This window comes from Suncus etruscus, chromosome 1 (assembly GCF_024139225.1).
Source record: "Suncus etruscus isolate mSunEtr1 chromosome 1, mSunEtr1.pri.cur, whole genome shotgun sequence".
Classification (NCBI taxonomy): Eukaryota; Metazoa; Chordata; class Mammalia; order Eulipotyphla; family Soricidae; genus Suncus; species Suncus etruscus.
In genome coordinates, this window is record NC_064848.1 from 96,921,314 (window position 1) to 96,944,414 (window position 23,101).

The 23,101-nt window shown below is 35.1% G+C and overlaps 1 protein-coding gene and 1 non-coding gene across 2 annotated transcripts in view; one reads left to right on the plus strand and one right to left on the minus strand.

The window, feature by feature from the left end:
- AKAP9 (A-kinase anchoring protein 9) overlaps positions 1 to 23,101 on the minus strand; it is a 159,215-nt gene that overhangs the window by 50,075 nt on the left and 86,039 nt on the right. The window contains exons 23-29 of the mRNA XM_049768841.1: positions 18,288 to 18,450; positions 17,018 to 17,230; positions 15,686 to 15,724; positions 13,700 to 13,932; positions 12,339 to 12,458; positions 2,645 to 2,821; positions 1,905 to 2,009 (exon numbers count right to left, since the gene is read on the minus strand). Coding sequence (XP_049624798.1) covers positions 1,905 to 2,009; positions 2,645 to 2,821; positions 12,339 to 12,458; positions 13,700 to 13,932; positions 15,686 to 15,724; positions 17,018 to 17,230; positions 18,288 to 18,450 — 1,050 coding nt within the window. The remainder of the gene's footprint in view (positions 1 to 1,904; positions 2,010 to 2,644; positions 2,822 to 12,338; positions 12,459 to 13,699; positions 13,933 to 15,685; positions 15,725 to 17,017; positions 17,231 to 18,287; positions 18,451 to 23,101) is intronic.
- On the plus strand, positions 4,029 to 4,135 carry LOC126025874 (U6 spliceosomal RNA). The gene has a single exon (XR_007501534.1). It is a non-coding gene; the product is annotated as a U6 spliceosomal RNA (small nuclear RNA).

Consider the following 23,101-nt stretch of genomic DNA (forward strand, 5'->3'; position numbering starts at 1 on the left):
CTAATTTCCTCGATTATTTTTCTTCTCAAAATACAGAAAAAAATACCCCGCAAAGTCCTTGGAGAAATCATAAAGTACAACAGCCTCTTGGATAAATTTTAGTATAATGCAACAGTGAGAAAATTACTTTCTCATGGAAATGATTATCATTAAAAATCATTTATAAAGCTAACTATTTTTTATGTTCTCTGAGCTGTAGTTTTAAGTGCTATTTAAAATCACTCTTGTAGGGCTGGAGCAACAGCACAATGAGTAGGGTGTTTGCCCTGCATGCAGTTGACCTGGGTTTGATCCCCAGCATCCCATATGACACCCCGAGCCTACCAGGAGTGATTCCTGAGTGCAGAGCCAGGAATAATCCCTGAACGCAGCTGGGTGTGGTCCAAAATCAAAACAAAACAAATGAAATAAAATCACTTTTCTTTATTTTAATGTTTCTGAGCCATAGCTGGTGATGCTCCTGGCTCTGCCCTCAGAGATCACTCCTGGGTGGGACTTAGGAATGCCATATGGAATGAATGCCAGCAATCAAACATGGGTCAGCAATATGCAAATCAAGTACCTCACTTATTGTACTATCTTTTTGGTCTCATCACTTTTGTATTTTTTTTTGTTTGTTTTTGGGTCACACCCGGCAGTGCTCAGGGGTTATTCCTGGCTCCAGGCTCAGAAATTGCTCCTGGCAGGCACGGGGGACCATATGGGACGCTGGGATTCGAACCGATGACCTCCTGCATGAAAGGCAAACGCTTTACCTCCATGCTATCTCTCCAGCCCCACTTTTGTATTTTTAAAACATTAATATTTAAATATGTTTTATGTCAAATATATGTTAATTACATGGAATGTCTTGAGAAAATCATATGGAATGATATAAAAATGTAACTAAGAAAAAATTATTTTTTTGGTTTTTGGTTCATACCCAGTGGTGCTCAGGGGGTTACTCTTGGCTCTATGCTCAGAAATCGCTCCTGGTTGGCTCAGAAGACCATATGGGGTGCCTGGATTCGAACCACTGTTAGTTCTGGTTGGCTACATGCCAAGGTACGTACCCTACTGCTGTGCTATCTCTCCGGCCCCATAACTAAAAAATTATATATGATATATGATATAGTTAGACTATATTTAATATGTTATATTTTAGAAAAACTATTTGTAGTCAAAGGTTTAAATAATTTAAAATGTAACTAGAAAAAAAATACTATTCCAAAGTGGGTTTTCTTATTTTGGGAGGAAGGGAGTAGAAAACCAGAACTTTATATAATTACTCTATTATTACTAATTGTTTTGTGATTTAAATAATATTTTGCAAAGCAATACAACTATTCACCAAAAATACAAACACAAAACAAAACAAAAAATAAACCAACGCTGAACATGCTGTAGCAAAGAAAGAATAATTCAAAGTTCATAGTTTGGTCAGAAGTAAAGTGATGCTACCTTTTACCCAATACTACTCTATCTCTCCAGTATCTTCTTCATTCAGATCTAGTCTTCTTTTGCCTCAATGTCTTACATTTGTTCCCTTTACCCAAAACACTTTTGCACATCAGTTTATATCAGCTCATATTTAATTTCTTCCAGGTCAATGTAGACTATCAACTAAGAACCAATCTAAACTTTGTTTTATCTATATATTCTATTCTGTTAAAATGATAATTTCAGAACCAGAGAGATAGTACAATGGGTAATGCACTTGGGTTGACCTATGTTGGATCCCTAGCATCCCAGATAGTCCCAAACTCTATCAGGAGTGATTACTGAGCAGAGCTAAGAGTAAGTCGAGTATAGCCCTTACAGCCTGACAGCAATCCTCCAAAAAACTCTCTCTCTCTGACAATTTTAAGAGGCCTTATTTAAAATAGTTCTGACCCCATTTTATTATTAAAAAGTAAACATCTTACCTCTTTTTCCTTTCTGTCTATGGCATCTCGCTCAGCCTGTAATTGTACTTCTAAAGATAATTCTGTTTTACTTTCTATTACCCCAAATTGTTTTCGATCTTCCACCTTTAAATACACAAGAGTTTTCTCAAAATTTCAAATGTTACATCCTGATTATTTACTTTAATGAAGAAACAATGACTGGTTTTCACCAATTTTAAAAAAACCTACACTGGAGAATAATTCTAAGAAATTTATACTAGGGAACAAGTTATAGTCATTTATTCTCAAGTGCATCTTGCATATATTCATGCAAGAATATTTGATACTCATTAAATTCAATCTTTAGATAACATAAAGGCTACCCTATTACCTGCTCCCTAACATGCATCCTTATTCTGCCCCTTCAAAGAATTATTTTTACTTTCTTAAGTAAAATTGAGATAGACATAATGTCTCAGGATGAGGTAAAGCATTAGCAGAAATAGATTATGATTTTAGAATCAGTTTTATGCAAGGTTAAGACAGTAATTTTTCTTGTTTCATGGGATATACCTTTCTTGATATTAAGATATCAAGCAGCATTTACAAATAGTCATGCTGTTAAGATATAAGGTATAAAATATATAACTTGTATATAAATATTACAACAATACCAAGAAAAAGTCAAGAGCAATTTTTAATTTAATTTTTGTATAGCTAAGAGAAATGTAAATTGAAATACTTGCCAAAATTAAGTGGCCCCGAAGTGAAACTCATACCTTTTGACAAGTGTCTGTGTTGCTGATTAAAGCTTGTTCCAATTCTCTGACTCTAAATTCCAGTTTCTCAATTTCTTCATTCCTTTCTTGTACATCCCTCTGAAGTTGCTCTATAGAGAGCAAAAGTTCACTGCACTTGTCCGTTTTTTCTTTTAGATGATTTGTTAACTGCTCAACCTGGAGAAGTAAAATGAGTAATTTGAAAAATATTTCAGTGAGATATTAGTATATTTATAACTATGTTAACAAGTATTTTATATGCCATGCTAATTTTAGACAAGAATAGCAAATACTATCTTCAACTATGGTGGCATTTTAAAATTGATAAAATAAAAACTAGTAAAAGGGAAATATCACTTCCAATAACTCTTAAAATTAAAGTTCCTACAAGAATGAAACATTCTCCAGTTAGAAGAAAAATAATTATATTTGAATAACATTGAATTACAAGCTTTATTTCTTTTTTGTCACAGTAACTCTTTCTTTTTATAAATTTTATGCACTTAGTGCACAATCTAACAAAGATGACAAGTTTATAAAGTATTAACACTTTTTTTCCTTTTGCTTTTTGGTCCACACCAGGTGACGCTCAGGGGTTATGCCTAGGTATGCACTCAGAAATTGCTTCTGGCTTGGGGGACCATATGGGACACTGGGGGATAGAACCAAGGTCTGCCCTAAGTTAGTCCATGCAAGGCAAACACCCTACCACTGTGCCACCGCTCCAGCCCCCAAGTATTAACCTAATGAAATCTTTTATAGATTACAGTTTTCTTTCTACCAATGGTCATATTCAGTGGTTCTGAATAATACCACAGAGGATGGAAGAGCTTTAATACAGCTACTTTTTTTTTTTTTTTTTTGTTACATCTGGCAGTGTCCAAGGCTAATTCTTGAATCTCCATTCAGGAATCACTCCTAGCAATGCTTCAGGGAACCATATGACATGCTGGAGATCAAACCCAGGTTGGCTACATGCAAGACAAGTGCCTTCCCACTGTGCTATCACTTTGGCTCTAATGACTACTCCAAAAACATTTACTGTCTACACATTGCACCACTCAGAAGAGCAGTGAGAAGGATCTGAGTAAATTGAAAAATTCCCAAAGAGATCCTTATATGTGGGTCCATTCAAATGAATAGCTCTGAGACAAAATACAGGAAATATTAATAACTGCTTATGCAATTAGTTCTAATCAAGAGATGGAAGAAAGCTTACTTTAAAAAAAGGTGTCAAACATAGAATAATCTCATTTATCTATGGGATATAAAAAACAATAGTATGGTAATAATATCATATTGTTATTATTGATATGGGGACCACCAGTTTATGGTAGGAAGCTTGCCACTAGTAGTGGAGCAGTGCAGTTAAGAGTAGAGAAGGGTGCTCGCTTTGGCAGCATGTATACTAAAATTGGAATGATACAGAGAAGATTAGCATGGCCCCTGCGCAAGGATGACACGCAATTTCGTAAAGTATTCCATATTTAAAAAAAAAAAAGAGTAGAGAAGGAACCACAAAGACAATATTAACTACAACTAATTACAAGTTCTAAGAATTTGTACTGGACAAGAACTGAGTGCTGAACAAAGATAAAGTGATAGGCATGGTACCCTACCTTCATTAACAATAGTGAAAACCCAGTGTCTAAGTGCTAAGTAAGTGGCAGGAGAGAGAGAGGAGAGAGAGAGGAGAGAGAGAGGAGAAAGAGAGGAGAGAGAGAGGAGAGAGAGAGGAGAGAGAGAGGAGAGAGAGAGGAGAAAGAGAGGAGAGAGAGAGGAGAGAGAGAGGAGAGAGACAAGAGAGAGGAGAGAGAGAAGAGAGAGAGAGAGAGAGAGAGAGAGAGAGAGAGAGAGAGAGAGAGAGAGAGAGAGGAGTAAAGATGTCTGCCCCAGAGGCATGCAGTGGGGAGATTGAGAGGGAAACTGGGGATATTAAGTGACTGGAAATGTGCACTGCTGAACGGTGGTGTATATTAAAATACTGAAACATAATCATGAATAACTTTGTAACCATGGTGTTTAAATAAATAGTTAGGATGGGTTGCAGTAATAACACAGTGGGAAGGGCATTTGCCTTGAATGCAGCTGATCAGATCCCTGGTGCCTGGCATCCTATATGGTCCAAGAAGCCTGTCGGAGTAATTTCTGAGTGCAGAGCCAGGAGTACACCCTGTGTGTTGCTGGGTATGGCCAAAAAAAAAAAAAAAAAAAAGATAGGAAATGAAAAAATGTCATGGTAATAAAACTTTTGGGAGGAAATTACTTATATACTCGATTATAAGCTAACTCCTCTATTTTTACCTTAAAAACTGGGAAAACTTAGTGACTCGAGTATAAGCCAAGGTAGAAAATACAGCAGGTACTGGTAAATTTCAAAAATAAAAATATAGACCCAAAACAATTACAATAATTGAGGAATCAGTAGGTTAAGTGTTTTTCAATATTTATTGCTAAAGAAAAACTATAAACTAGCAACAATAACTTTAAAACTTTAAATAAAGTGCACATAACCAGAGCTTAATAGGTAATCAAACTAAATCACAAAGGTTAAAATCCTTCATAACTGGAATTCTCCTCCTCCTCATCTGTATGTCCAAACAGAGCTTCAGCTGTATCTGATGTGAGGGTATCAGCATAGACATTGTCATCATCACTGAGTTCGCAGATATCGTCACTGCTGTTGGTCTCATACAAAGAGCAGAATATTGTGGGTTAAATAGTTCAGTGGCATCCAGTTCAGTTCAGCCACCTACCTCTTCAGCTCAGCTGTGATTTGTGGACTGAACTGAAGCACTGCCCCCTCTAGAAGATGGCAGAAGACGACTGGAGTCGTCAGCAAGTGCACCGAATCAAATAACCTGTATGATCCGAGTATAAATCAAGTTCGGTATACTTATACTTGAGTATATACGGTAATTGAATATCAGTCTTCAAAATATTGAAATATATAGCATCACTATGTTTTATATAATAACATAAAGCAGATCAAGGAAGACAGAAATAAAGTCTCTGAGGAAACACTAACAAAAATAAAATTAAAATTTGTAACATTAAGGGAAAGAAAACACAGATATTTTAAAATGACTCAATATACTGTTAGATTTTATTTGTTTGTTTGTTTGTTTGTTTTTTGGGGCCACACCCAGTGATGCTCAGAGGTTACTCCTGGCTATGTGCTCAGAAATCGCTCCTGAATGGGCATACTGAACAGTTTAATGACACAGCTTATAAAATTAGAAAATGATCAACAAAAGGAAACAAAAATAGGGAAACGGAAGGAAATAACAAAGTTTAAGGCAGAAATCAATGATGGAAACCCCAAAAACAATACGAAAGATCAATGAAAGTAGAAGTTAGTTTTTTGAAAAAAATAAACAAGATTGATAGACCATTGGCAAAACTCACAAAGAAAGAGTGATTAGGCAAGAAAAAGATATCAAGGGAATCCAGATAGGAAAGAAAGAAGTCAAGCTCTCACTGTTTGGAGATGACATGATACTCTACCTGGAAAACCCTAAAGACTCTACCAAATAGTTTCTAGAAACAATAGATTCATATAGCAAGGTGGCAGGCTACAAAATTAACACACAAGAATCAATGACTTTTTTATATACCAATAATGATAGGGAAGAAATGGACATTAAGAAAACAGCCCCATTCACTTTAGTGTCACACAAACTCAAATATTTTGAAGTCAATTGACCAAAGACATGAAGGACCTATCCAAGAAACGAGAGAAGACACGGAAATGGAAACACATACCATGCTCATGGATTGGCAGGATTGACAACGTTAAAATGACAACACTCCCCAAAGCATTATACAGATTTAATGCGATCCCACTAAAGATACCCATGACATTCTTCAAAGAAGTGGATCAAACACTTATGAAGTTCATCTGGAACAATAAACACCCTCGAATAGCTAAAGCACTCCTTGAGAAAAGGAATATGGGGGGCATTACTTGCCCTAATTTTAAGCTGTATTACAAAGCAATAATTATTGAAATAGCATGGTATTGAAATAGACAGACCCTCAGATCAGTGGAACAGGCTTGAGTACTCAGAGAATGTTCCCCAGACACACAATCTCCTAATTTTTGATAAAGGAGCAATAAATCCTAAATGGAGCAGGGAAAGCCTCCTCAACAGTGGTGTTGGCACAACTGGTTAGCCACTTGCCAAAAAGCGAACACAAACTCCCAGCTAACATCGTGTGTAAAGGTAAAATCCAAATGGATTAAAGACCGTGGTATCAGAACTGAAACCGTAAGGTATATAAAACAACACGTAGGTAAAACACTCCTTGACATTGAGACTAAAGGCATCGTTAAGGAGAAAACTGCACTCTCCAAAGAAGTGGAAGCAGAGATAAACAGATGGGAATATATTAAGCTGAGAAGCTTCTACACCTCAAAGGAAACAGTGCCCAGGATACAAGAGCCACCCACTGAGTGGGAGAAACTATTCACCCAATACCCATCATATAAGGGGCTAATCTCCAAAATATACAAGGCACTGACAGAACCTTACAAGAAAACTATCTAATCCCATCAAAAAATGGGGAGAAGAAATGGACAGATACTTCGACAGAACAGAAATACAAATGGCCAAAGGCACATGAAAAAATACTCCACATCACTAATCATCAGGGAGATGCAAATCAAAACAACTATGAGGTACCATCTCACACAACAGAGATTGGCGCACATCACAAAGAATGAGAACAAGCAGTGCTGGGCAGGGATGTGGAGAGAAAGGAACTCTTATAATTGCTGGTGGGAATGCTGTCTAGTCCAACCTTTATGGGAAGCGATATGGAGATTCCTCCAAAAACTGGAAATTGAGCTCCCAAAAGATCCAGCTATACCACTCCTAGGGATATACCCTAAGAACACAAAAACACAATTCAAAAATTCCTTCCTCACAACTATATTCACTGTAGCGCTATTTACAATAGCCAGACTCTGGAAAAAACTAAGATGCCCTTCAACAGATGAATGGCTAAAGAAACTGGTACATATACACAATGGAATACTATGCAGCTGTCAGGAGAGATGAAGTTATAAAATTTTCCTATATATGGATGTACATGGAATTTATTATGCTGAATGAAATAAGTCAGAGGGAGAGGGACAGACGCAGAATAGACTCATCAATGGCTTTTAAGAAAAACAAGATAGGGGCCGGGCGGTGGCGCTAAAGGTAAGGTGCCTGCCTTGCCTGCGCTAGCCTTGGACAAACCGCGGTTCGATCCCTCGGTGTCCCATATGGTCCCCTAAGCCAGGAGCAACTTCTGAGCACATAGCCAGGAGTAACCCCTGAGCGTTACCGGGTGTGGCCCAAAAAACAAACAAACAAAAAAAAACCAAAAAAAAAAAAAAAAAAAAAAAGAAAAACAAGATATTCTTGCAATAATTTTCAGAGACAAAGAGAGGAGGGCTGGAAGTTTCATCTCACTACATGAAGTTCACCACAAAGAGTGATGAGTGCAGTTAGAGAAATAACTACATCGAGAATTATCCTAGCAATGTGAATGAATGTGGAAAGTAGAAAGCCTGTCTAGAGTACAGGTGGGGGTGGATGGAATTAAGAAAATGAAAAACAATTTGACTCATTATTGGGTTAGATAGTGAGAAAACAAAGATTCTAGATCTGAGCAATGAATAATAAATAAGGACAGTATAGAATTTACTGAATAATGAACATTTCTTATTCTTATCTTTGATGGGGGTTGGTCAGCAGATTTCTCTTTTGAACATGTTAAATTTGCATTAAAAATGGAGATACAGAACAGAATGACAGCTGTATACTCAATAGAGATTTCAAGGCTCAAGAAGATAAAAAAAACGGACGTATTTATATATGACTGCCTTTGAAGAGAATAGAAATAGGAAAATCTAGGGGTTCAGGGAAAAATCTTGGTGTTTGTCTGCATTTATTTTGGATAGGATGGAAACAAAGTTTAGAGAAAAATACCAACAAAATAGTTGTGTCACACAAACTAAGTGAAAGAAATACTTCAGGAAGAAGCCTCAGAAATGGGAGGTCAGGGGCAGGAGAGATAGCATGGAGGTAAGGCATTTGCCTTTCATGCAGAAGGTCATCGGTTCGAATCCCAGTGTCCCATATGGTCTCCTGTGCCTGCCTGGAGCAATTTCTGAGCATGGAGTCAGGAGTATCCCCTGAGCACTGCCGGGTGTGACCCAAAAACCACAAAAAAGGCAAAACTAGTTCAAGGACAATATAGGGTTTCGTAATGCCGCAAAACATGTCGCAAACTCAACTATCACCTGTTGTCTTCAAATACCCTTGTTTTCTTTTATTTTCTTTTTAAAACATAAAAGGGTCACATGTATCTCTTTTGTATATCTCAGATGTATTCCCTTAACATCTATAACTCTTTTAAAATATCCTCATTTGTGACAATTTTGCCCACTAAATTAGTTATTTGATTGCTTGATTTTCCCCCTATGAGATCTGTTTTATAAGCAATACTGGTAGAAGAGTAACTCTGTAGATTTCACGTTTATACCAAGTTACGGGAAATGTTGGAATTTATTCGTTGGCCCCCAGATGCACCAACAATATCTTGTGGCATTGCTTCTCCTTTGCATAGGCACATTAAAATGGGAAAATAATACATATACAAACAAGTTCTTATCTAATAGTGATAGGAACACAAATTTGGTAATGTAATTAGGCCTTTTACCCTGAACATTGGCATAATGATTTGGCTCAGGCCTCAGAAGAATGGGCATCGCCCACACACACCTGAACTATGGAAACAACCTCAATTGTCTTTAACATTCCCAGGATCCAAGCCTCTACCAGAGAAGACCTACCACTGCTTTGGCATTGACTGACTCCAAAGAGTACTCCCAACACCCAGGCGACTCAGCAACAGTCCGCATGCAGAGCAGATTGCTCTGCATTTAATGATATGCTGAAACTAGAGGATGCTCCACATCAGCCTGACATCAACAAAAGAAATGCACAGAATCCAGAGTCTTTAAATATAAAAGTCTGATACCAACTATAGATAAAGTGTGAAAAAGTTTCACCGGGACCTTGAGAATGACTGGAGTTGGATAGACTGGTATGCCTGGAACCCAGAGTCTGTCTTATGCCAATAAACTTCTGGGGTGAGGCCTTTTTGTAATCAGTTCAAGGATTTTTTCCCCCATTTTCTCCATTTTTCTGGACCTATGCAAACATTGGTGATTGCCACTATCACACCTTTACTATATATTTTTTTACTCTTATCCTTTAAGGAAAAAAAAATACAACTTACTGAACTTAAAAACAAATTACTGTAGTAGAATGCCTGTCTCGAAAACAGGCAGAGGATGGGAAGGGGGGAGGGGGTAATGTTGCACTGGTGAAGGGGGGTGTTCTGGTTATGACTGTAACTCAAATATGATCATGTTACTTAAATAAAAAATATATTTAAAAAAAGGCAAAACAAAACAAAAAAATAGAAATGGGAGGTCAGAGTGAGTACAGAGAGTAAAGTACTTGCACAAGGTTAAAGTGGATTCATCCCGTCATACCCTGAGCCATGCTAGTAGTGATCCCTGAGTGCAGAGCCAGGAGTGGGCAAGCCTTAAGCATCACTGAGTATTAAAGAAAAAAAAAAGGAGAGCTGGAACACATGTCTCAGATCAAGCAAGTATGTAGATAGAGAGGTGATTATAGGACATAGTCAAAAGGCTGTGGGTAACCTTCACAAAAAGTTTTAAGAAGCAAATGACACAAAAATCCATGACACAAAGGCATTAGAAACTTCACTAAAATATATTGAGAAAAGAATGGGAGCTATGAGAAAGTAGAGTGAATACAGAAAAATCCTTGCACATATCAAAAATATTGGAAACAATTTGTGTTGGTGGGGATGTGGTGAAAATAGAAGTCTTATCCACTGTTAGTTGGAATGCTGCCTGGACCAACCCTTATGGAAAATAATATGGAGGGTTCTCAGTAAACTCAGAATCGAATTGTCAGATGATCTACAAATCCTGCTTTTGGGTATCTATCCACAGGGAAAAAAAACCTTCAGCTATTCATCACATCATTCTATACCAATAGCTAAGAGTTGAATAACTTGGATGTCCAACAACAGACAAGTAGATAATGAAGATATGGTACATATATACAATGAAATACTACACAACTGTAAGGAATAATGCAATCATTCAATTCATTACAACATGGATGGAACTGGAAGATATGGTTAAATAAGGTGAGCTAGAAAAAGGATAAATATAAGATAATTATTACTTATATTTCACTTAAATCACATTTATTTTGAGTATCTGCATGAATACAATGACTTAAATAGGGTTCTAGAGAACATCATAGGTGCTATAGTATAGAGAGAAGAAAAGAAATTGAGTGAGGGGAGGAGAAAGATACATATGAAATGACAGGATACAGGGGCTGCGGGGGTCTCAGGTGCTTTGTTGGTGTTATGAAAGGACAGAACTAAATATTCAAATCTAAGTTAACAAAAATAAAATCATGAGACCCAAAATCTTTTTTTTTTTTTTTTTTGGTTTTTCGTGCCACACCCGTTTTGATGCTTAGGGATTACTTCTGGCTAAGCGCTCAGAAATTGCCCCTGGCTTGGGGGGACCATATGGGATGCCTCGGTTCTTCCTTGGCTAGAGCTTGCAAGGCAGACACCTTACCTCTAGCACCACCTCGCCGGCCCCGAGACCCAAAATCTAACAACCAAACTTCAAAAGATACCTGTTATGATTGATGGCAGGCTTGGTCAGTGATGGTGGCATGAAATGGGCTCTGAAATATTGGTGGAGTTAGTTGAAACTGATGGTGGGATTGTTCCTGAAATATTGAATGTCTAAACCCTAACTATGAGTAACTGTAAATTACAATGGTTCAAATTAAAAATTAAAAAATAAAAAGAAGGGGCCGGCGAGGTGGCGCTAGAGGTAACGTGTCTGCCTTCCAAGTGCTATGACTTCCTTGCAAGGAAGGACCCTATTTCGATCCCCCGGCGTCCCATATGGTCCCCCCAAGACAGGGCAATTTCTGAGTGCTTAGCCAGGAGTAACCCCTGAGCATCTAACGGGTGTGGCCCGAAAAAAACAAACAAAAAAAAAGCCTTGATTAAACTTGCTGGCAAAAGAAATAAAAATATAAGGAAAAATGATTTATTGGAGTAATAGTAAGATAAATGCTGGTAGATAGGCTGGAGTAATAGTATGGTAGGCAGTGCGTTTGTATTGCATTCAGCCAACCAGGTTTTATGACCCCAGGCATTCTATATGGTCCACCAGAATTTCTAGATCATCTGACAGTTCGATTCTGAGTTTACTGAGAACCCTCCATATTATTTTCCATAAGGGTTGAACAAGGCAGCATTCCCACACCGCTAGGAGGGATTCCTGAGCTAGAGACAGCAGTCACCCCTGAGTACCACCAGGTGTGGCCCCAAACAAAAACTAACAACAACAACAAAAAGGTAAATGCCAGTACATATTTTACCAATTTGAATACAAGTGATTTCTATAGTTGTAAGAATCTTCTCAAAATAAATATTTCATTTTCTTGTTAGAATTTATATATATATTAGAAAGAATTCCTTTAAAGTTTTCAATGATCTGCATTTTATTTTACATACAATATAAAAATTATTATAAGGTAAACAGTATCAGTAGAGTTCTCACCTCTGTTGTTTGCTGTTCATTGACAGGCTGGAATCGAGGTACAACCTTAAGTTGCTGTTCCAATTTTTGTATTTCTTGTTGGAATACATCTCTTTCATGTTCCCTATCAATAGCTTGCTCCTGAAATTTAATAATGATAATAGCAATAACTACAGGAGTGATAAATTTAAAACTATTTTTCCTTTAGTTATAAATATGGTTTTGTATGAAGACAAACAACTGATGATCACAAAATAACAAACTAAAAAGATTGGCAAATAATATTTGCTGTATAATACAATTTTGTACTATAAAATAGATACTTTTATACATTTTATACATTGTTGTTTGTTTTGAGGTTACTCCTGGCTCTGCAGCCAGGAATTACTTGCACTGGTGCTCAAGAGTGGTGTCAGAAATTAAACTCAGTCAGCCAGCGGCATGCAAGACAAATAAATGTCCTACCTGTTGTACTATCTCTCTGGCTCCAATTCTATACTCTTTAACACACTTTTAGGTATTTATATGTTTGAAGCACATTTCTTACTCAAGAAATGTTAAATATAAAATGAAAATTCCTTAAAATTAACTTACCGACAAAGGAAGAATTTCACTACTAATTTAGCTGTTAAGCTAAGAACAAATTGGCAAATCATTTTTAAAATTCTAAGTTAAAATGTAAAATATGAAGAGACTCAAATTCAAGTTTATAGAGATATGGCTTAGTTAAAATTCCAAAGAACACTCAAATGATATTAAAAGATTTAACATCTATTTTTAAAGGAGAGCAATGAGAGTATGACAATTGTCCCATCCCTCAATTCCATGGACAGTGACATAAATCTATTTTTATGGATAAAGAAGTAATGACCAAATAGTTGTAAGGATCCTCCTTATTCACTCTGATGGTTACTGAAAAGAAAACCCTGAACAATTTTTTGTAAGGTTAATTTAGAATGGCTAACTAGTAGGACTCAATAATGATCATCTATACTGCTTTTAATACTGGTTGCATAATATGTGATCAAGATAGTACTTTTCAATTAGTTTTAGAATATGCAAGTAAAAAAAAATTAAGAATACAAGTATCTTTTTATAACATGAAATTCAATCTAGCAGACTCAGGGAGAGATAGCAAGTGGGTTTTGTATGAAGATAAACAATTGATGCCTTGCACGCAAGCAAACTGGGTTTTGAACCCGGCATCCCAATGGTCCCGAGCCTGGAGGAGTGATTTCTGAGCACATCGTCCAGAGTAACCAAAGTGCCATTAGCTAAGGCCTCCAAACTGTTTAAACAAACAAGCAAACAAACAGAAACAAAATTCAGTCTAGCATCAAATGGCATTCTGAGAAAACCGATATTTAAATAGTGATACTTACATCTAAAAATTTTCTCGTTTTTTCTAATTGTTTTTCCAGTGCTTGGTTTTGCTGTCTTAAATCCATTAGTTCATCATTTTTTTCTTGTTCCAGCTCTATGAACCTACTAACTTGTTCCTCGACATCTATTTCTAGAGCTTTCACTTGTTTTTGAAGGTCATCACATACTTTTTCAGCTTGACACTGTACTTCCAATTTTTCCTTCATTAGTTTTTCAGTTTCATGTAGCAATTCTGTTTATAAATGAAAAATATACTGTCAAATCATAACTGAAGTCACTCATAATATACAAATTTTACCTTTATTTTAAAAAGATCATGAAAATTTTATTTCAAATTGCATGTAAAAAGTAAAATATTCATTTAGTAAAATATAAATATGTTTATCAAAAATCAATAAAAATACATAAGGTTAACAAAAATAATATGTCCTTATCTCTACACTATTTTTGTGAAACAAGCATAGCAAACAAAAGACAACAAAAAATCCACTTTCAACTGTAAGGGGAGTTCAAGCACAGAAAAAAGCTCACCTCAGGCAAAAAAATAAATCAATTCATTCCAAATCCATAAAGTCACTTATATGTGCATACACAATACACACAAAAATCAAATACTGTAAATCTTTACCAAGACAATAAGCAGTTAAGATGGGGGGAATAAAACTGCTACTAGAATATCCTGTTGTTACTCATTAAGTCTGAATTCTTGAATTAATCTTATATGATTGTATCTATGTGTATCAAGGAAAAAGTGACAATATGAAACGATGCACTTAACAGAATACAGGTTCAAATCCTAGTTCTACCATCTATCTTCAATATAACACTAATTAAGCAAAATGTCCTTTATTTTCCATATGTATAGACAAAGAAGAAATCATACTGAATTCTTGACAGTGACTTAATCAATTGAATTAATATAGGTAAAAATAGAACCTTGAGTATAATAAGTATTGTATGTATTAAGTTACTGCCATAGTATTAATATAATAATAAGGTATACATAGTAAAATAGAAGAATTTTCCAATAAAGAAGACAGAAAGAATATAATCCTAGAGTCTTTATGCTAACTGGTCTGTCAACAGTGTACTCAGAAGTAGAAATCTAGAGAAAACAGCTTTGCTTCTAAAACAATAGTGATTTAGATGTTAATATAAATCAATCATAAAGTCTTGTATTTTACTAAATTCCATTGGTCCTATTATACCATCATCTTATATACTTCTTAATCAGAAGAGTATTTTGAAAAGTCTTATGAGTTTAATATATTTGCTAAAAATGTTTTAATAAATCCAAATTCTATTTTGGGAGGGAATTAATGGATGTTTCTAGTGATAAAACTATTTGATGCTTGGCTAGAAAGATACAAAGGCCAATGGGGCAACAGCTTGCAGTGTTGAAGTGAGAGGGCTTGTGGTACTGTGGGATCACAATCAGGGTCTTGTACCTGGAAGTTATATTTCTATAAGTTATATTTTGTCCTCTGACTTATCTCCCTGGACCTGAACAAGTATTTTATTAAAAAAGGGGCCAGAGAGATAACATGGAGGTAGGGCATTTGCCTTGCATGCAGAAGGACGGTGGTGCAAATCCTAGCATCCCATATGGTCCTCTGAGCCTGCCAGGAGCGTTTTCTGAGCATAGAGCCAGGAGTAACCCCTGAGCGCTGCTGGGTGTGACCCAAAAAACCCAAAACAGAAATAAAAACACCACCACAACACACAGGTATATAAATAGCTATACACTCTTGTGAAAAAGTAGATATAGTAAGATGATGGTCACCATGAATCTCAGTTGTTAATTTGAAATATACTTATTCTTTTGTAAGATAAGCTTATTTTCTGTTAAAGAAAAATATCCAAGAAACACAACAGTAAAACTGCAAAATTAGAGAGAAGTTAGTTAGTTGAAAGTCCAAGGGTCACCCAATTTTTGGAGTGTAAGTTTACAACCCAAAGATTGGCCATGCAATTGTACAACACACCTGCTCCAGGTGCTGCATCGACTGCAGCATCTACTAGTCCTATAAGAAAAGGTGGAAACACACATAGAACAAATATGTAATAATTTTCAAAACTTCTAGTGGCAAAATAGAATAAAACATACACATATACAATCAGAAAACTTGAAACCACTGATGCTTATTACTGATAACATTTTGAAACATTCCATTTTTAAAATATTTTACATATGTGACATATACTTTCCACAGTAAAAATTCTAACTCTAAATAATCCTTTGTTGAATGACTCCTAACAGCTATAGCACAAATAAATGTACTGTCTTTCTAAATTGATAAAATTAGTGAAACAAGCCAGAGCAATAGTACAGTGGGTAGGTACTTGCAAGAGACCAAGGTTTGGTCACTGGTACCCCATAAGAGCCCCCAGTCTGCCAAGAGTAATTCCTGAGAACACAGCCAGAAATAAGCCCTGAATACTGCCTTTGTTGCCTAACTATTTCAAACCAAATTAGTGAAAAACTTATATCTGTAATTACAACTACAAGTAAAAATAGAAAATTAAAAGGACACAATTTTTTAAGAGTTAAAAGTTTCAAGGATATAATTTTAATTCTTAATTAAAAATTTTTAGTTTAATTCTTTTTTTTTTTGGGGGGGGGGGCCACACCCAGCGATGCTCAGGGGTTACTCCTGGCTGTCTGCTCAGAAATAGCTCCTGGCAGGCACGGGGGACCATGTGGGACACAGGGATTCGAACCAACCACCTTTGGTCCTGGATTGGCTGCTTGCAAGGCAAATGCCGCTGTGCTATCTCTCCGGGCCCTAGTTTAATTTCTTAATTGCTAAACAAACTTTACTTCAAATTCAGTCACCAAATTATTCATTTAAGAAAGATTTAGAGTTTTCTGGCCATTAAAAAATGTATATATTTTTTGAAGTCTCACTTAATTAGCTACCAGTCTGCTCTTTACATTAACTTTTTCAATCTATTCCCTTAGGATAAAAATCTAACTCAGCTTGCTCACTTCTATCACCAGATCAGTGTTCTTTGTTCTTTAACTTCAGAATACATTTTTTGCTGTCTCCCTGTTGTTAGAAAAATATCACACGATCTATAAGTATTATGTCTTGTCATATGAGGCTTTCTTTTGAAGCAGAAGTTTGAAGATAAGTGAATTTATCTTTTGTTGTCTTGATTCTACAAGACTGACTATAAGACATTTACTAATAAAGCAAGCTTTCTTATAAATTTCCAATGCCTACAAAAATAGTAAAAGTGAAAGTGAAAGTGAAAGAGGCGGGAGGGGAGTGAACTTTTAAGGAATGCTTCAAGCCAACTCTAAAAATACATACGCTGTTCAACTGGGCCTGCCTCTGCTTTCATAGCCTCCTTCTGTCTAGAGAGTAATTCTCTTTCTTCTTGAATCTGCTGCTGCTCTGCTTCCAATTCTTGTAGTCTATTACCTGCACACAACAACTCTTGCTCAAGACGATCTATTATATCAGTTTTTTCCTGAATTTGTCTTTCAAAAAGAGTTTTTTCATCTGCATAGCCATCAATGACCCCTATAAAATAAAATTAACAGAAAATGGGATTATTATTTATTTCAAATTTTACCGTTAGGTTTTAGTTTAAGTAAAACATATAATGGTAATAGCATCACAACTTATTAAAATCTTTTAATGAGGGCTGTAAATACAGCATGGTAGGTAGGATGCTTACCTCAAATGCTGCCACAACTCAGGTTCAATTCCCACTACCAAGTACCATACGGTCTCCTAAGCATTCTGAAGAATGATCACTGAGTACAAAGCCAAAAGTGCTCCCTAAGCATTGCTGGGTATATCCCCTAACCTCACAGCAGAGTTTAAATGAATTTGCTACTGCTGAGAGCAATTAATAAAATATGTTCTATGCTGCCTATGCTTATCAGTCATGTGTGTAACTATAAAAATACTCTGAATATTCTATTACTTTGTTATGCTAATATTTCATATCAAGTAGTTGGCAATTTACTTTACCCAACAGCTATAAATACATAGGTTTCTAGAAAGTATAATATAGATTAGATGTTTATGAATTAAATCACATTATAAATGTAAAAGCTGGTATTTTATATACTAGCAAGTAAAGACTATTAACAGTATGATAGCATGCAAAGAGCTAAGGCACAGGAGGCTTAAAGCTTGTCATTAATATTAAATGGTAACCCTAAATAATGTATTAACATCTCCTAGCTTCAATTTTTTCATCTTTAAAATTGCTGGAGTAACTTATGGCCATGGGTTAACAGTAATGACTAAACTCATTTCTCCATTTTCTAGAATGTTATATATTTTCTTTAATTCTGATTACTTTTCTAATTAAAAAAAATCATGAATCTAGAAATTGTTTGCAGGAATGTAGAGGGCATAGTGCTATTACTTATCAGTAATTGCTCTTTTTCAGATTGCTGGCTTCTAAAAGCAACTCTATTTTTTATATTTTGGATTCTGGGGATCAAATATAGGGCATATAAAGTGTATGTATGCACACACCAGCATGCATTTGTGCCCCCAAATTTCTACATGTAGACGTGATATTTCTCTATTCTTAGTTGCCAATGGCAATGGGCTCGCTCACCTTCAGCCTTACTGAGCTCCACAGCCAGTTGTTCTCTGGCCCTGGACTCCTCATGAAGGCGTTCTCGAAGTTCTTCTTGGCACTTAAGGTAGTCTGCTGTTTCTTGCTTCTGTCTAAATGACTCACGCATCAACTCAGTCTGTGTAACTTTCGCATGTTCAAGCTAAATAAGATAGAAAAGTATATATAAATGAACATTATTAAGAGCCAGAAAAACAAATGCCATTCACTAATAAAGTATTTTTAAGAATTTTAAATTAAAGGTAGTATATTAAAATATAAATCACTTAATACTTCTAGTGCATGCTAAAATTAGTAGGTGAGATATGTTATTAGACAGAAGTTTCTGTGCGTAGAATTTCTCTAAAAAGTATTCTACTGTTACTGAAAACCAAAATGAATTCTGGGAATAAATCTGTGCATCAGATTTGTATTCTACTATAAAGTGAGTCCCAAAGTTAAGGACCACTAGGCTTTTACTTTAAATTGCTAAAGAATTTTATATGATTGTATAACTTCCTGTATCGTAGTGCTATGTATTTAACATGAATTGTGACTCTTTTATACCATGGAAAACTATAATGTGATAAATCATATCAATTAATAAAATTAGAATGGCACAGCAAAATAAAATAAAGTTACATTCATAATTCAAGCTTTAAAAATGTAATGCTTTACATTTCTGTCCATTAGCGAGATACCTACAAGTTTCAATATAAACATGTAGCCTATTTAAACATATTTTAGAATCTAGATGCTTTAACTATAAACAAATTACTTAAAAACTGAACACTCATTATTGATTATTCAAAAAACACTGTTTGCAGATCAAGAAATTGTAGAAAAGCTGTATCTTAGTGTATCTTTTAACTGCCATTATTCCCTTTGTTAACTAGAAATATCATATGAGGGGGAAAAAAACTGTTCAAGTGTTTCTGGTAATCAATTCTATTAAACACTTTAAATTTTTTTTGTTTGCCTTATTGGAGACACCTGGTAGTGCTCAGGGTCTACTTCTGGTTCTGCATTCTGGGATCACTCTTGGCAAGACGTGGGGGTCCATTTGTGCTATGCCAACCACATGAAAGGCAAATGCCCTACAATAGTTAACACTCAGTCAATAAACACTGCTAAAACTTAAAGAATCATTAATTAGGTGCATGAATAAGACTCATAATTATATAAGAAGCTGGAAATTTATATTTACTTAGCATGCTAGAAAGATCTGGTTTAGACTTGAAAAATGAATCATGTAGTTTCCAATTTTTAGTCAGATATTAATAACATAAATTAATACTCATATATTTTAAATTTTTATTTCTTTTACTTGGGGGATTTTTGAATCACATCTGTGTGTTCTCAGCCCACACACACACAAGGAAAACATTTGAACCCCTGTGCAATCTATCCAGCCCTTATTTTTTTTTTTTTTTTTTTGGTTTTTGGGCCACACCCGTTTGACGCTCAGGGGTTACTCCTGGCTATGTGCTCAGAAATCGCCCCTGGCTTGGGGGGACCATATGGGACGCCGGGGGATCGAACCGCGGTCCGTTCCTTGGCTAGCGCTTGTAAGGCAGACACCTTAGCTCTAGCGCCACCTTCCCAGCCCCTCCAGCCCTTATTTTTAAAGATTTCATTCTTTAAAATGAGTAGATAGATAAAATGAGCAAATAGATTTTAGAATTACTAAAAGTTTTGATTTTCTCTAATATACAATTTTGAATTATAATGGAAAAATTAAACATGCATCTTAAAAGCATAAAATATTTTCCCAACAAATCAGTGATAATATGCTATTTCTGAAACATAGATAAAACCATATATAATTCTGCCTTTGTCCGAGTATTTTCTTTTAAATATAGAAAATGCGTATTTTATTATAAATAAATAACTTTAAAGTTATAAATATATGCAACCACTCTCCCAAATTTAGTGATAGCTTGCATTTTAAAAATATATTAATTGCATCTACATATACACATGCAATTTTCTTCTATAATATTTTGTAAATACATGAAGTTTCTAAACTTGTATTTAATCAAAAATGAGCTCTAACCATAAATGATGTAAATTTTTCCCAAACTTAATACATTAATATAATAACCCTCACAAAGTAATGATTTTTAAATAAGAAAGCTATTATAGAAGCCTGAACTTCTATACTCTACTTGACAAGTAGAAATTTATTACTATATTGAAAGTATGTCTAAAAGCCTCAATAAATATTCTGTGACTTAAGAGTTTCAGGATAGCAAGAGCTATTCTAAAACTATCTGGATTGTTAAATATTTGCTAGTATAATATTGTTAAAGTCATGAGAGTCATAAAATGTGCTGAGTAACTTGTAGTGAATCATTCACAACACTGAATATCAAATGATCCAGAAATATCATGCTATATATTCTTAAAGGTATTTATATAAATACACATCACATTATAATCAACAACAGAAAAAAACCCACACTTCCTCACATAATTTATATATAAAAACTAAACCTAAAAATAAGTTCCTTAGGGAGTTAACAACGGTTAAAATTAGGTCCAGGTTTTCTTTTCCTTGTCTGGAACAACAGCCGCTATGTCCTATGATCGGAAACATTTCCTAGTTGGCTCAATGACAATTCTCAGCTCTTTACATATTATAATGACTGCTCCCACCCTATTTCTCAGAATTCACATCATAAACTTATAAAAGCAATATTTTAAAGGAACAGTACAAATCATTTTAACAAAAGATTTGGCATGTGAAAACTGTAATATCTGATTCAGTTTTCTGAAATTAAAAAAAAACATAGCTCAGTTGGGACTTTCAGACATATTTAGACAGTCAACTAATTTTGAAAGAAACAGCAACATATCAAACAAAAAAGATTCTGTTCCACTTATCCTTACTTAAGTCACTGAAACTCAATTTTTCAACATACATATTTTTAAATTAAATTTATGAAATATTTAAAAACTTTTAATACTTACTGAATAAGGTGGGGTAGGCAATGATATTTTAGAAATAAGCTTTAATATGTGCCCATTTGTCTTATGAAAAATATGAAAAATAGACGTTTTAATAATCACTGAATTATTTTCATCCAAATGATCACATAAAGGAAAAGGCTGTGGTAAAGGAACCCGAGATTCCACCTCATAAATGTCTTCATCTTGTTCTTCAAACCAAGAGCCACTAAGTTTGACAGTTGCCAAATAGGTCCTGTGAGAATCCATTCTAGAAGATACAGCTGCCAATTTTTTTCATATGCCTAATCGGTCTTTCACTGTATTAGTTCAGCTCATCAAAACAGACCTATAGCTGTCTAAAATTTTCTTTTTAGTACTATCAAATAACCATTATAAAATTAGTTCATAAATACATCTAAAAACAACACCTAAAACTTAAAAAAAATTTAGCTATCTATTTAAAAAGAACAAAAAAACTTCTAAAAATGAAAGCAAACAAACATCTATTAACTAGAATCAACTAAATCCTTGAAGAATAAAAATTAAAAAAGTATAAATATCTTAATTAGCTAACAATACAAAACTAAGTTGAGTATCAAATACATCTGAGGAAATAAGTGCACCTTCCTCCAAACAGAACCCTGGCTTGTGAAGGTCAAGTTTTAAATCTCCATAGTAGCAGTCTTGAGAAATGTAGTTGCAACATTGGTTAGTTCTTGCCGGTTCACTCAAAAGTAAAAGCTCTTCTGAACTGAGCTTTTCAAACACCTCTCCCATTGAGCCAAAAGATTCTAGTCAGTGTCCCCTGAGGAAAAGGTCAGAACAGAGGGTGTGGCTTTACCCACAGGTAGACTGACAGGCAGAATATGTACTACTACGCCCACAAAAGCCTGCCTAACAGGATCCATGATTCACATCAGAGCTTGGAGAAGGGTATTTAGACTAGTTCATACTACTTTTAAGATATGCTCGTGTTTTTTCCATCTCATGAAAAAAGGTCTTAACTAAAAATTACGAGATTAAGTAGGTTTGATCCTACATTACCAATGAACCATTCAAGTGTAACACATAATTATAATTATTTTTAGCAAACTAGTGATTTCTTTTTATATTTTCTTAGAAATAATATTCATACTTTGAACAGTCAATATTCTAATGACTATACTTCAATTATAGCAGATTTCCAAGGTTTATAAAGAGACTGTTAAGTGGGAAAAGTCTTTTTCAAGTTTTACTGTATGTAACAATTGGTAATCAAACCACGTAAAGTCTATGAATTCTGACAAAAACATTGTGGGATTTTGCCCACAATGCATGAAACAGTCTTCTAGTAGTTCTAGGAACCTGAAATACTGAATACTTAAGAGTGCTCATAATTTTAAGAGCTGAAAATTTTATACCAAAACGTCATCAAAAGTGAATGTTATTTTAAATAAATGAAACAGAAAAATGTCCTTCACTTTAGTGCCTTTTCTCTATCCAGTTACAGAATATCTTAAACCTCATAAAATTCTTATAAGCAAGTATATCAACATAAATCTTTTTTTTTTTTTTGGTCACACCCAGCAGCACTCAGAAATCGCTCCTGGCAGGAACGGGGAACCATATGGGATGCCAGGATTCGAACCACCATCTATCCCAAGGCAAACCCCCTACTGCTCTGCTATCTCTCCAGCCCCAACAAAAATCTTTTTTATAGTTATTCCACACCCACAGAATTACTCAAAGAAACCAATATGTAAACTCTTTACAATATATTAAGACTTAGGAAAGAGAAGAAAATATTTTTAGGGGGAAGGAGACACTGTCAGTAGTAGAACAAATGTGGTGCCAGAGAGAGAACCTGCAAGGCAAACCCTGTA